The following is a 16,192-nucleotide window of genomic DNA, read 5'->3' on the forward strand; positions in this document are numbered from 1 at the left end:
CAAGAAAACACCACAGATGGATGGTTACCAGAAGTCGGTAGCAAACTCTTCTGAAATGAAAAGACCCCAAACTGCATTAATTAAGCCGGAGATTGAGACATATTATGAGTTATCACAAAATTTACTCCTGTTCCAATTAATTTGTACATTACTGTATCATCACTCTATCGTGCAGGAGGAGCCACATGTACATGGTGCATCCAATAAAATAAGCAGATTCTTGAATGTCACTACCTCCCGGCTCTGGCTGGATTGCCAGCATCTTTGGAAGGTTAAATCACCATCACCAAATGTAGACCAAACGAAATGTAAACTTTGCCAGATAGACAATTGCCACACATTGCGTCATTATGTACTGGAATGCGATAGTTAATGAATTCAGAGACAAGTCACTTAGAAAAGTTCAAAACCAAAGTATTTTAACCACAGTGGTATATTACAAACTATTCTGGAAAAATACTGTAAATAAAGCATTATCATTACTCTGTTAATTAGTTACCTGTATGTGTGTGACCTAGTTCATGTCTGCATAAATAATTTATTACTATGGTGACCAGGTATAAACATGTAAGCAGTTCATTACCACTGTAACTTGTACAGCTATCATAATGGACCCATTATGTACCGCCCATATGATGAGTATGGGGTACATAATAAAGATGTTAAAATAACTAGTGCTTCAAGAGATGTGAGACAGAAAGATGACCAATCCAATATAAAGTGGGCGTTATCACAGTTATTCTTTGCCGATAATAGATCCTTTAGATTCTGCAGAGAAGCTGCAAAGGATGGTGGAGGAAACTGAGTGTGTATTAACAGAAAAAACGAAACTGAAGGTGAACACCTAAAAGGGCAAGGTGACAAAAGTAACATAGTTTAGGTACAGAAATAACCCGCACATAGAAGAGAGAAGAGAGGAGCTTACGACGACTTCTCGGTCCGACTTGGACCATTTACAAAGTCAGGTAATAAATCGCTGGATATCCAATTGAAGGGAGCAAGTATGGAAGAAATAAACGTGTTTAGATATTTAAAAGTGGATGTATCAACAGATGGAGTCCATGAAATGCGACGTGAACAGAACAAACAAGGGGAAAAGAATGTAGGTGGTGTTTCGAGGCGTCTATGCAAAGAAAGTAGTTTATGTATGAAGGGGAAAGAAAAATATACTAGAGTAGTGGTACCAACACTTTTATGTGTCTAAGGTACGGTCTGGAAATATTGCAGCGAGGAGAAGGCTGGAGGCATTGGAAATGTCATGTTTGAGAGCAATGTGTGGTGTGAATATTATGTAGAGAATTATAGGACAGTGTGGGGTTACGAAAGTCATAACAGAGGATGGATTGCTGAGGAAATTGAGCCACTCACAGAGGAGGAAGTAGAAGAGGATGTCAAATAGAGCATATGAACCAGGGGGTGGAGGGAAAGAATCATAGAGATCGCCCACGAAGGGTTAGAAGGAAAGGGATGAAGGAGCTTTCAAGTGTCAGGGGCCTGAGAATCAAGCAGGCCTATGTGAGCGTATTAGATCGGAGTGAGGGGGACGAGTATTTTTAGGTTTGGACAGTGTGTTGAAAAGAGCAAGGTAACATTTATGCAAGAATTCAGAGAAGCCGGTTAGCTGAACATACAAACAGAAGTCTTTATTCCAAAACTACTATATAAAACATACAATAATTTGAAGTCCCATAGGATGCATAGCATTTCGGGAAAAAAATAGTCTATACTATACATACAGTTAACATTGTTTTTATTGTTTGTTTGTTTTTATTTATGTGTCTAATAAATGGTATTAATACGAACTTAAACATGAATACAAGTTTATCCATAAAATAATGAATAAACAAAAAATAATTGACTTGTTCTAACAGGGTGAGAGATATTATTTAATTCACTTATAGTACACAACAATATGACGCAGTGTATGTTCTAGACACAATAACGTAGTAATAATAGGGGATTTTAACTTTAGTCAAATTGACTGGAATTCTTTGACCGGTAATCTGGAGTCCAGTGACTTTATGGAAACAGTTCAGGACTGTTTTCTGAAGCAGTGTGTAGCAGAGCCTAATAATTTGCTCGACCTAGTCTGGTCAAATAAGGAAACACTCGTAAATAATCTGGAGATCACTGAAGAGCTTGGCGCAAGTGATCACAAATCCGTCACTTTTAGCATTAACTGGGAATACAAGAATAATAATAATAATAATACGGTAAAAATCCCTGATTTTCGTTCTGCCGTTTATAGTGGACTTAGGGAACACCTGTCTAATCTCGATTGGGGTTATCTAGCTAATGATTTTATTGATGATGATCATACTTATGATTACGAAGGGATCTGCGTTAATTTTTTTTTCTTGAGAATGTACACCGTGCTCACAGTATATATATTCCCCAGAGAGAAATTAGGTCTAATAATAACGATCTTCCTTCATACGGAAGATTTCCAATGCTATGCATTAACTTAGTCATTCTACGCTGAATGTTTTCTAATGAATTTATGTCCATTCTATAATATGGAGACCAGAACTAAGCTGCGTAATCTAGGTGAGGCCTTACTAATGCTGTAATATACCTGGAGTTACCTGGAGTTTTACCTGGAGAGAGTTCCGGGGGTCAACGCCCACGCGGCCCGGTCTGTGACCAGGCCTCCTGGTGGATCAGATCCTGATCAACCAGGCTGTTACTGCTGGCTGCACGCAAACCAACGTACGAGCCACACAGCCCGGCTGGTCAGGAACCGACTTTAGGTGCTTGTCCAGTGCCAGCTTGAAGACTGCCAGGGGTCTGTTAGTAATCCCCCTTATGTATGCTGGGAGGCAGTTGAACAGTCTCGGGCCCCTGACACTTATTGTATGGTCTCTTAACGTGCTAGTGACACCCCTGAACACTTCTTGATATATATTCCAGTAATCTGTTTGCCTTATCACATATGCTTAGGCATTGCTGTCTTGGTTTAAGGTTACTGCTTATCATAACCCCCAAATCCTTTTCGCAATCTGTATGGCTAAGTTCTACACTATTTAACTTATAAGTGCTAGGGTTATGGACACTCCCGAGCTTCTGAACCTTGCATTTATCTACATTGAACTGCACCTGCCACTTTTTTTGACCAGGTATTGAGTTTGTCTAAATCCTCCTGAAGTTCCCTGATATCTACGTTTGAATCAATTATCCTACCTATCTTTGTGTCATCGGCGAATTTGCTCATGTCACTTGTAATTCCCTCATCAAGATCATTGATATATATTATAAACAACAACGGGTCCAAGACTGATCCCTGTGGAACGCCACTTGTTACAGATCCCCACTCAGGTTTAACCCCATTTATGCACACTCTCTGCTTCCTGTCTGTGAACCATGACTCGATCCATGAGAGCACTTTTCCCCCAATGCCGTGGGCCGCCACTTTCTTTAACAGTCTTTGGTGCGGTACTCTATCAAAAAGCCTTACTAAAATCTAAATAAACAATATCAAATTCTTTATCGTGGTCAACAGCCTCAAAAACTTTACTGAAGAAAGTTAATAAATTAGTTGGACAAGAACGGCCTCTCGTGAATCCATGCTGAGTATCATTAATTAGATTATGCTTATCCAGATGGCTTCTTATAATCTCAGTCATAATTGACTCTAGCAAATTTGCCTACAATTGAGGTCAGGATTATTGGGCGGTAATTTGAAGGTAACGACTTGTCTCCTGCTTTAAAAATAGGAATTACATTAGCCATCTTCCACATATCAGACACTACACCTGTTTGAAGAGATAAATTAAAAATATTAGTTAATGGTTCACAGAGTTCCGTTTTGCATTCCTTAAGAACCCTTGAAAAAAGCTTATCAGGACCCGGCGATTTATTTTGCTTCAGTCGGTCTATTTGTTTCATAACCATTTCACTAGTGACTGCGATGTTACATAATTTATCTTCTTCTAGCCCACTATAAAAATTAATTACTGGGATATTGTTAGTGTCTGCCTGTGTAAAAACCGAGAGAAAATAATTATTTAAAATCGAGCACATTTCATTCTCTTTGTCAGTAAGATGCCCATAGTTACTTTTAAGGGACCCTATCTTATCTCTAACTTTTGTTCTATACACCTGGAAAAAACTTTTTGGGTTAGTTTTCGAATCCCGTGCAACTTTAATTTCGTACTCCCTTTTAGCTTTTCTTGTCCCCTTTTTAACGCCCCTCTTAATGTCAATATACTGATTCATAAGATGACCCTTACCTCTTTTGATACGTCTATAAATTCCTTTCTTCTGGCCTAAAAGATATTTGAGCCTATTATTCATCCATTTTGGGTCATTTTTATTCGATCTAATTTCTTTATACGGAACAAATGTTCTTTGAGCAGCATGTATAGTGTTCAGAAAGCCATACCCCGGCCGGGATTGAACCCGCGGTCATAGTCTCAAAACTCCAGCCCGTCGCGTTAGTCATGTTCAGAAAGCTGTCATATTGATAGCTCTCTTCGTTACACCAGTCATCAGATGATAAGTGTTCTCTAAGCCCATTGTAATCTGCTAAGCAAAAATCTGGGACCATTACTGAATTATCCCTACTGTCATACTTCCATTCTATGCTAAAGGTAATTGATTTGTGATCGCTTATGCCGAGTTCCTCTGTAATTTCTAAATTATTAACAAGGGTTTCCATGTTTGCCAGAGCCAAGTCAAGCAGGTTATTTCCCCTTGTAGGTTCTGTCACAAACGGCTTCAAAAAACAGTCCTGAACTACTAAGAAGTCATTTGATTATAAATTCCCAGTCAAGAAATTCCAAACAGACTAAAGTTAAAGTCCCCTAGAATTACTACATTATTGTGCCTTGTGGCCTTAACAATTTCTTCCCATAGCAATCTCCCTTGGTCCCTATCTAAGTTTGGGGGGTGGTATATCACTCCTAGAATCAATTTTCGTGCCCATCTGAAAATTCTATCTAGACAGACTCTGTATATGTTACTTCCGACTTAATGCCCGTTTTTATGCAACAGTTCAAGCGATCACGGACATACAGTGCCACTCCACCCCCCTTCCCGATACTTCTATCTACTTGGAACAATTTAAAACCCTTAATGTGACATTTTGCAGGCATGTCCCGACCTTTGGAATTAAACCATGTCTCAGTGATAGCAAATACATCAATGTTACCTGCACTAGCAACTAATTTCAACTCGTCCATCTTATTCCTAACACTACGGCTATTAGCATAATATATTTTTAAAGACCCTCCTTTCTCTTTACCCTTCCTGCTCATTTCCATTTTTCCACTAAACCTATTACTGTCCTTGTCACCTAGTGCCACTGGCTTTCCAATATCTACCTCATTCTGCTTATTACTTGCTCCCCTAGAACTCATAATATTACTACACTGGGACTTCACTGTATTCCTGCCAAAACCCATACCACTAACTATTCCTAGTTTAAAGCCCTAACAGCTCCCTCCACTGCAGTTGCCAGTGCCCCCACCCCAGACCTAGATAAGTGAACCCCATCCCTGGCATACATGTCATTTCTGCCATAGAAGAGGTCCCAGTTGTCAATGAATGTTACCGCATTTTCATTACAGTATTTGTCTAGCCAGCAATTGACACCAATTGCCCTGGACAACCATTCGTTTCCAACTCCTCTCCTTGGCAAAATACCACATATGACAGGGTTCCCACCCTTCTTCCTAATTATTTCTATTGTTGACTTATACCTGCTAATCAGGTCCTCACTCCTATGTCTGCCAACATTGTTGCCTCCTGCACTGAGGCAGATAATAGGATTGCTCCCATTACCTTTTATTATGTCGTCCAGACGGCTAACAATATCCCCATCCCATCCCCAGGAAAACATACCCTCTGCCTTCTCTTCCTGTCCCTAAGACAAAAGGCCTTATCCATAAACTTAAATTGATTGTCTCCAACTAAAACAATGTTCTTACTTTAGCGTCAATGACGGTACTCGGGAGTTTGTTCCACTCATCCACAACTCTATTACCAAACCAGTGCTTTCCTGTATCTTTCCTGAATCTGAATTTTTCCAATTTAAAGCCATTGCTGCGAGTCCTGTCTATGTTAGATATTTTTAGCACGCTATTTACATCTTCTTTATTAATTCCTGTTTTCCATTTATACACCTCAGTCATATCCCCCCTAATTCTACGCCTTTCTAGAGAGTGAAGGTTCAGGGCCCTCAGTCTATCCTCATAGGGAAGATTTCTGATACATGGGATCAACTTTGTCATCCTCCTTTGTACGTTTTCCAGTGCATTTATATCCATTCTGTAATACGGTGACCAAAACTGTGCAGCATAATCTAAATGAGGCTTAACCAAAAATATACATATAGTTGAAGAACAACCTGTGGACTTCTATTATTTATACTTCTTGCTATGAAGCCAAGGATTCTGTTAGCGTTATTGCGAACACTAATGCACTGTTGTCTTGGTTTTAGATTACTGCTAACCAGAACTCCGAAATCCTTTCTGCAATCCGTAATATTAAGAGCTACATTATCTAGTTTATATGTGGCATGGTTATTTTCCTGTCCAACATTTAGAACTTTGCATTTGTCTATATTTAACTGCATCTGCCACTTCTCCGACCACTGCATCAGTCTATTCAAATCATCTTAGAGTGCTCTAATGTCCTCATTTGAATGAATTGGACGGTCTATTTTGGTGTCATCAGCAAATTTGCTTATGTCACTATTTATTCCCTCATCTATGTCGTTTATGTAGATTGTGAACAACAAGGGGCCCAACATTGACCCTTGTGGCACACCGCTTGTGATGTGTCTCCATTCTGATTTCTCCCCATTTATGCAAACTCTCTGCTGCCTATTCATCAACCATGCCTCAACCCAGGAAAAAATTTCTTCTATTCTGTGTGCCTTAAGTTTCCTCAATAGCCTCTGATGTGGAACTCTATCGAAAGCCTTACTGAAGTCCATATACACAATATCATATTCAATACCATGATCTACCCCCTCAAATACCTTAGTGAAGAAAGTTAGTAAATTCGTAAGACAGGAACGCCCCTTTGTAAAACCGTGCTGAGATTCATTAATCAATTTATGCCTTCCGAGATGGCTACGAATTGTTTCGGCAATTATTGATTCCATAAATTTTCCCACTACGGAGGTAAGGCTTATTGGTCTATAGTTCGAAGCTAAGGACGTGTCACCTGCCTTGTAAATAGGTATTTACAAGGCAGGTGATATGTTTTTAGACTTCTTCACTCTACTCCGAAGATAGTCACATGCAGCTTTCTCCACCTGACCCAGCATTCCCATCCTATATATAGTCACGTATGTTTCATCTGGGTAGATCTGTTTGTGACTTAATAAGGCCATTGCGTGGGCGAAACGTTCTCAATAAAGGATCACATTATACTCCTTAAGTGTTTATATTTCCAAATTTTTTTTTTTTTTTTTTTTTTTTTTTTTTTTTTTTTTTTTTTTTATTATCACACCGGCCGATTCCCACCAAGGCAGGGTGGCCCGAAAAAGAAAAACTTTCACCATCATTCACTCCATCACTGTCTTGCCAGAAGGGTGCTTTACACTACAGTTTTTAAACTGCAACATTAACACCCCTCCTTCAGAGTGCAGGCACTGTACTTCCCATCTCCAGGACTCAAGTCCGGCCTGCCGGTTTCCCTGAATCCCTTCATAAATGTTACTTTGCTCACACTCCAACAGCACGTCAAGTATTAAAAACCATTTGTCTCCATTCACTCCTATCAAACACGCTCACGCATGCCTGCTGGAAGTCCAAGCCACTCGCACACAAAACCTCCTTTACCCCCTCCCTCCAACCCTTCCTAGGCCGACCCCTACCCCGCCTTCCTTCCACTACAGACTGATACACTCTTGAAGTCATTCTGTTTCGCTCCATTCTCTCTACATGTCCGAACCACCTCAACAACCCTTCCTCAGCCCTCTGGACAACAGTTTTGGTAATCCCGCACCTCCTCCTAACTTCCAAACTACGAATTCTCTGCATTATATTCACACCACACATTGCCCTCAGACATGACATCTCCACTGCCTCCAGCCTTCTCCTCGCTGCAACATTCATCACCCACGCTTCACACCCATATAAGAGCGTTGGTAAAACTATACTCTCATACATTCCCCTCTTTGCCTCCAAGGACAAAGTTCTTTGTCTCCACAGACTCCTAAGTGCACCACTCACTCTTTTTCCCTCATCAATTCTATGATTCACCTCATCTTTCATAGACCCATCCGCTGACACGTCCGCTCCCAAATATCTGAATACGTTCACCTCCTCCATACTCTCTCCCTCCAATCTGATATTCAATCTTTCATCACCTAATCTTTTTGTTATCCTCATAACCTTACTCTTTCCTGTATTCACCTTTAATTTTCTTCTTTTGCACACCCTACCAAACTCATCCACCAATCTCTGCAACTTCTCTTCAGAATCTCCCAAGAGCACAGTGTCATCAGCAAAGAGCAGCTGTGACAACTCCCACTTTGTGTGTGATTCTTTATCTTTTAACTCCACGCCTCTTGCCAAGACCCTCGCATTTACTTCTCTTACAACCCCATCTATAAATATATTAAACAACCACGGTGACATCACACATCCTTGTCTAAGGCCTACTTTTACTGGGAAAAAATTTCCCTCTTTCCTACATACTCTAACTTGAGCCTCACTATCCTCGTAAAAACTCTTCACTGCTTTCAGTAACCTACCTCCTACACCATACACTTGCAACATCTGCCACATTGCCCCCCTATCCACCCTGTCATACGCCTTTTCCAAATCCATAAATGCCACAAAGACCTCTTTAGCCTTATCTAAATACTGTTCACTTATATGTTTCACTGTAAACACCTGGTCCACACACCCCCTACCTTTCCTAAAGCCTCCTTGTTCATCTGCTATCCTATTCTCCGTCTTACTCTTAATTCTTTCAATTATAACTCTACCATACACTTTACCTATTTCCAAATAGGTACTACATTTGCCATTTTCCATTTATCAGGCACTATGCCAGTTTGTAGTGATATGTTAAAAAGATTAGCCAAAGGTACGCTAAGGTCCTCATTACATTCCTTTAACACCCTTGCAAACAGTTCATCAGGGCCTGGGGATTTGTTAGCTTTTAATTTCTCTATTTGTCTGAGAACCATATCACTAGTTACCGAAAACGTGCATAGTTTATTATCGTTCTGTTCTACATAATCTATTATTTCTGGAATTTCGCTAGTATTTTCCTGGGTAATAACTGAGAGGAAGTACTGAAAATTTCAATATTTCCATCCTTCCCCATCCTTCTTCCTCCCTATCTTACCACAGCTCTGGTGATGCTGAAGTTAAATTATATACTTTATATATCACTTTGAAATTAAGTATAATTTATTTATAAGAATAGTTAATTGGTTAGAGTTTTGGCCTAGCGAGCTGCACGTGTCATTACGACAGTAATTCATTTTAACAGAGTTTAATTCATAATATATGGATTAAATTTAATTATGTATGACATTGTATAACCTAACATAATGTATACTTACCTCTGGTATCTGCTCGAGGGCGGTCTTTTGTATGAGGTAGACTGTGTTCTGGACAGAGGGAGAGAAGATGCCCATGTCAGGGGGACCAGCAAACTTGTCGTTGATCACCTTCAGTATCGTTATCCTGAGGAAGGACAAAGTCTGGGCTCAAGGCATCATTTGTATCTTCATGGAAGACAGTTAGTTCCTCTAGTTAACAAATCTCCTTCAAACAATGAAAAAAAATCTTCCCCAATATTGTGAAAAAATCTATTAAACCACTGCATGTTTTAGTCACAGAATCCACCGAAATTGCACCGTGCAATTTTTTTCTTTAGTCACTAAGTATAACACTGTTTATATATATATATATATATATATATATATATATATATATATATATATATATATCTTTCCATCTCATCTGCTAGGAAAATGATGGGGTGATAAATAAAAACCTTCAAAACTAAGGATGCCAAGCCAGTGATGATTCTCTTCAAATCGCTTGTTCTCGCTAGGCGACTGTAACCAGATCATAAACATGTAAATAGTTTGAGGCTCAGTTCCTGTATTCATTATGCACCTCTGTAACCTTTCGACGACCGCCCTACGATGGGAATGGGATGCATAATAAGTTCGAGTTCTAATGACCAGAGCTGTTTGGTAAGATGGGGAAGGAAGAAGGATGGGTAAGGATGGAAATATTGGAAAAGGGTTGGAAGGGGGGAGAGGTAGGATATAAAAGGTAAGTGGCCCAACCACTTTGGTGTAATTTAAAAAGTGTATTTGAATTGATAAGATATTCTTTAAGGGGTATAATACTGACCCATCAGAGTCACATAAATAAAATAGGTATATAAGTACATGACTCTGAATTGGTTGTAGTTATACAAGTTGCAATTTTTTTTTTTTTTTTTTTTTTTTTTTTTTTTTTTTTTTTTTTTTTTTTTTTGTTTTGCGATTGCACAACGGATATTTATACAACAAGAAAGGCAATATTTTCTGGCCAGTTTATGAGCCCGTGACAATAGCTTCTTAATGGTGGTGTCCAACAATAGTCAATAGCATAATTTGACATTAGAAAGTTATTTAAGATGTCTCCCTAATTGGGGGCGATGATTTTCTCAGTATACATAGAAGGGTTCTGGTAGTATCCAATCTTCTTCGTCAGGTAAATTGCTCAAAATCATGGGTCGAGGGTAATCATCTTTATGAATAAAACGACGAACCCTCTGTGGGAGAGTCATTCTTTGAGTCCTGTGAGGCGGAGTATTGATGGTGTAATCGGTGGTATTTATCACTTGTATAGGATGTTCTCTATCTGGCATGTATAGTTCTTGCATTGTATAAAGTTGTTTCTTTTTTAGGGTGTCAAGGCGTACATTTATGGCAGTGATATCTTGTTGTATATGTAAATCTGCCATTTTAACTCTGTCTCTCCTCCTGGTATCGGTAATAAAGCGAAGAGCTCTATTCTGGACCCTTTGTAACCGTAGCATGTTGGTCTTTGTTGTTAATGACATTGGGACACAAGGGTATTCAAGTATAGGTCTTATTATCATTTTATACAGATGTTTTTTGACATGTTGAGGGGCTTGATTGAATCGAAAGAGTCTGCTAAGACCGGCTTTGGCTGTGTTGATCTTTTTAGTTACATGAGATGTTGAGTGGAGCAGCCTGTCTATTTCATATCCCAAGATCTTGTTAGGGTTTCTAATGGCTACAGGTGTACCTCTGATGGAGATACCCCCTTTATCTTCGATGGTTGATGCAAAACATCCTATCGTGCTAACAAGGACCTTGTCAGGATTAGTCGTAATTCTCCATTTCTTCTCCCAATTAGATGTTCGACGAAGTTCAATATTCATTTTTTCTATGACTCTCTCATACTTGTATTTTCCTGTTACTGGAGTTGATGAGACGACATGAATAACATCATCTGCAAACTGTGTCACAATTGTGTCATTAAACTCTGGTTGAGGAAGGTCATTCACATAAATGTTAAACAGAAGTGGACTGAGACAAGAACCTTGTGGGACACCAGCCGTCGGTATAAAAGGTTCTGTCGACTTGCCATGAAAGGTGGGAATGATTTTTCTTTGAGTTAAGAAATTATAAATTACTCTGAGAAAAGTCCAGTTATGGTCTGGTAGGTCAATGAGTTTGTATATAAGGCCATCATGCCATAAGCTATCAAAAGCTTTATGAACATCTCTGGTGGCAATTAAGGCAAGATTGCCCTGCTGTTTTAGACTTGCTACAGTGTCAAAAATAACATTTATTGCGTGATTGGTACCTCTATGTGTTCTAAAGCCAAATTGTTTTTCAGTAAACAAGTGATTAAACTCCATATAGTAATTCAATCTGTTGGAGATGACTTTCTCAAGAACTTTTCCAGTGACTTCAAGTAAAGATATAGGTCTATAGTTCCCAGGTTGGTGGATGTCTTTATTGGGCTTAGCAAGAAAGATCATTCTAGCAGTCTTAAAAACAACTGGAAAATGTCCTGAGGCCAAGATGGCATTAAAGATATTTACCAAGGACTGTTTGCAATTTCTAGGTAGGTACTTTATTTGTTTCATTGTTATTCCAGAGAGGCCAGGGGCTCTATTTCTCATTCTTCCAATAACCTGACTTATCTCTAGTAATGTAATAGGTCTAGTAAGCGGGTGGGTATCTTCAAGAGTTGAAGTATCGATGGTAGGTAGTGGTTGTAGATCATCCAAGTTCTCATCTCTCCATTCATTTACTAACTGATAATGATTATTATTAAATTGACGACTGTTATTGTGAGAGAGAATTTTCTCCCATACATCACCCATCAAATTAGCCTGGTCCTGTGGATCGTCAAGTTTAATTTCAACATCTTCATCATCCTCATCAGTGAAGGTATGAACTAGGTAGTTAGGAGCCTTGTGCTTTGCCCCTAAAAGTTGTCGGATCTTACTCCAAAATTTTGCTGGTTCACGTTTATATTGATTAGCTTGAAGAACTAGAAATTTCCATATGTCTCGTTTGTGTTGACTAATCATGTTAATTAATTCGTGCCTTAATCGGTGCAGTGTAGCTGCTGGTGGTTGTCGCGTTTGAAGATGCCTTCGACATTCTGCTTGATAATTTCTTAAAGTGTCTCTAATTTCTCTAGTAGGTTTATATTGTTGGTATATCTTTGTGGAAGCTAATTGGCAAGTTGCATTGGTAGCTTCAATTATTCGATTGTGCAGGGACCTGATTGCATCATCAATTGCACTGGAAGGTAGATTTTCCAAAGACACAATTTCATCTTCACCCAGATATGCCCTGAAGGGGTCAAATCCTAGGGTGTTAAGATTGGGTTTAGGAGTTACAGGTATTCTAAATGGAGAAGTTTGTAGTTGTATTATAACAGGGATATGGTCAGATCCTACATTTCCACCAGGAGATATACGACAGTGAAAGATGTCACAGTCCCTGTTTGTCAGTACTATATCTGGTGTTCCTGGATGAGGTCCAATGTACGATTTGAAGAATGGGCCTTGAAATGACAAGTTTCTAGCTGTCATGATATTAAAGAGTTGTTTTCCTTTTAAGTCACCCAGTGGAATACCAGCTCCACAGTTGAAGAGGGCAGGGTGATGAGCATTAAAATCTCCAGCTAGAATTGTTGGAATATTTCTGCTTAATATCCTATGTAGAGGAATTGACTCTACATATGGCTGTCTCGGGGTAAAATATCCAGTTCCTATCACTAGTTGTCCATGAGACGTTGTTAGTTCTATTGCAAGAATGTTATCTTCATCCACATGAATATTTTTAAATGTATATCCTAATTTAACCAAGATGGCTACACCACTAAAGGGTCCTCTCGATTTCTCCACAGTACAGTATCCACGTAATTTAATATGTTGATCAACTCTTGCAGCTGTCTCGTTCAAAAGTATAACATCGGGATTGTAGTTATGTAGTTCAACCTCAAGAAGGTAACGGTTATTAAAGAAATGTTGAACATTAAGTTGGAAAATTGTAATCCCCATTATTGCTTATTCTTCGCTCGTACACTGCGTTCTGAACGCCTGCAAGTAATGTTATGTGTTGTATCTACACTATCCCTGCTGGACTCGTCAAGGGGAAGAGGGAACTTTTGCGTGGATGCTTGTGTATTAAAAATGCCATCATCTTCACTAGAGGCAGTAATATTAACAGACTCATTAGAATCGTTAGAGTCGTTAGAATCATCATCATAAAACTGAGGTATGCTATTCTCAGTTTCAGGAAGCAGAGGCTCGTGAGAGTTAATGGGACACTGTGTAGGCTCCAAGGGAATATTAGATCGGCAAGGTGAGTTACCTTGGGAAAGTTCCTGTTCAACAGGTTCAGCTACAATAGCGGGAGAGTAGGCACCACTTTCTGGGGCATTTTTATGTTCAGGTGTTGACTTATTGGGTTGAGAGTTGACAACCTGGGTTTGCGAGGAGGGCGATCCCTGGGCCAAGGATGACTTAGGCTTATTTTTAGATGTAGAGTATGGTACATACTTCTTGTTATGAGAAGGCTGGGTCATAATAGCCTTCACATTTTCAGGGATAGTGATGGGAGTGATCCCATTATCCATTAACAGATCATTTAAAACCTGAGAGCAGAGTTGCATGTCACCACCTGCTATGTCTTTGGCCAACAAGTACATTAGTTGTGCTCTCGTTATATCCCCGTCTGTGGATACCCGAGACATATGAGATGCGACTGAACCTTGTTGTTGTGTCTGTTGTAAGTGAGGGTTAGATTGGGGCGCTCCAAGAGAGGCAGAATTCCAAACATTGGAACCATTGGTAGAGACCTGAGGAGTCCCATTTGATCCAGGCAGAGCTGGGAAGGAAGCTTGGGACATGGTTGGCGGTGCCTGGGGAGTGGTCTTCTTAGAAGTGGATAGTTTCTTGGCGTCAAGAATTTTCTGCATTTCCTTTTTCCTTTCAGGACAAATAGCAGAAACAGCATGATGTTTTCCATTACAGAGGACACATTTAGGTGAATTTTTATTGGTACAATCACGATACGAATGTTGGCCAGAGCAAATGCTACAAATTTGCCCTTGTATACTGCATTTGTTGTTGTTATGACCAAAGGCATAACACTTGAAACATTGTGTCACACTGACAAAGCGTTCCATAGAAATTTGGTCAGATGTACATCTGGTATTGAAACATTTGAAGCCATTTTGACATACAAGTTTGGCCTCCTCAGGTGTCTCGAGTATTAATTTTAAAGTTACCTTATTGTTGTTGGGATTCGAGAATTTATGTGCTTCAACAGCCCTAAGGTCAGAATTCTCGGTATTAATGTTATCAACAATTTCATTAACATTGCTGTGTTTCATAAAACTGTTGATTCTGGCCACAAACACAGTCCTCTGAGCTTGATAGCTGTCAGGTGCAACTGGGATAACACCAGAAGTCCTCAGTTTATCCAAGACATCATGCTTTAGGAGTTGAAGTAACTCTTCTTCCGAAGAGAGGAGAAGTACTGCTCCAGCGTGGGTTTTAAAAACATCCACTGGAGCAACAGTTGAGTTAGAGCAAATACAATTGAGAATGTCTTTCATGGACATTTGATTTCCATCAATGAATAATCTTACACGAATCCTCGCCATGATGCCTAGGAAGGAGCATCTGGCAGAGGAGTTGCTTAACAAAAAGGTATCTTTCCTTAATGTTAGCCTAACATCCTATTTCAGCTGACTTATGAAGGTCAGCTCCTAAGATAGCCTACCCTCGAGTAGTGAGGGGAAAGGGCCCAAGGCAAAGATCGGCTGGATTTTAAAAAACCACACGGGCTACCAGATGGTCAAAATGCCTTGTGTTAACTCGCCAAAGCGAAGTTGCCGAAAAATAAGAAGATAGGACAGTCAGAAGGATAGCAATGTATGTAGTGTGTTAAGTGTGTGGGCCAGTGTTGATGTATGGGTGGGGGGAGGATGGGGAAGGATGGGGGGATGGGGATGAGAGGGGTGAACAAGCAAGCAAGTCACCGCCTTACCCTCTTGATGGGATGGGGCTCGAAGTGACTGCAAGCAAGTCTCCTCTCAGCTCTGGTGAAGAACTACTCAGGATAACCCAAGTAAATTCTCGAGCAACAGTGTTCAGAGTTGCTCAGCTGAAGAGCGGGAACGACGACGTCTTCTCTCCACGGTGGCTGGGCTGCAACTCGTGTCTTGTGCCTGTATCATGCATAATAAAGATATTAAAACTCACTCTCTCTCTCTCTCTCTCTCTCTCTCTCTCTCTCTCTCTCTCTCTCTCTCTCTCTCTCTCTCTCTCTCTCTCTCTCTCTCTCTCTCTCTCTCTCTCTCTCTCTCTCTCTCTGTATATCTTACCATATCTTGCCAAAGTCGACGTTCTTGACAGTGTTGTACTGCCAGGCGGCGGAGACAATGGTGGAGAAGATGCGGTCAGTTGCGTCTGGCAGTGAACGGAATTCATCATTGACGAAGTTCACGAAGGCAGACTGTGTAGTCTTAAGAACTCGCAGACCTTCAAGCCCAGTCATTAGCTGCAGATCCTCTGTAAAAAAGTGTTATATGATGATTCCTATCAATGAATAAAGGGGGGGGGATTGACTTGATCCAGTAAACGCTCTTTATCCACGGAAATGCAGCTATTCTTCCATTCATTGGATCAAACCTGACTGCCAACTTTCCTAAAATTCTCAAAA

The 16,192-nt window shown here is 40.0% G+C and overlaps 1 protein-coding gene across 1 annotated transcript in view; it reads right to left on the reverse strand.

The window, feature by feature from the left end:
* Positions 1–16,192, reverse strand: part of Uro (Urate oxidase) — a 31,290-nt gene that overhangs the window by 2,259 nt on the left and 12,839 nt on the right. The window contains exons 4-5 of the mRNA XM_070090951.1: positions 15,855–16,041; positions 9,530–9,653 (exon numbers count right to left, since the gene is read on the reverse strand). Coding sequence (XP_069947052.1) covers positions 9,530–9,653; positions 15,855–16,041 — 311 coding nt within the window. The remainder of the gene's footprint in view (positions 1–9,529; positions 9,654–15,854; positions 16,042–16,192) is intronic.

The sequence above is a fragment of the Cherax quadricarinatus genome, chromosome 33 (assembly GCF_038502225.1).
Source record: "Cherax quadricarinatus isolate ZL_2023a chromosome 33, ASM3850222v1, whole genome shotgun sequence".
Taxonomy (NCBI): domain Eukaryota; kingdom Metazoa; phylum Arthropoda; class Malacostraca; order Decapoda; family Parastacidae; genus Cherax; species Cherax quadricarinatus.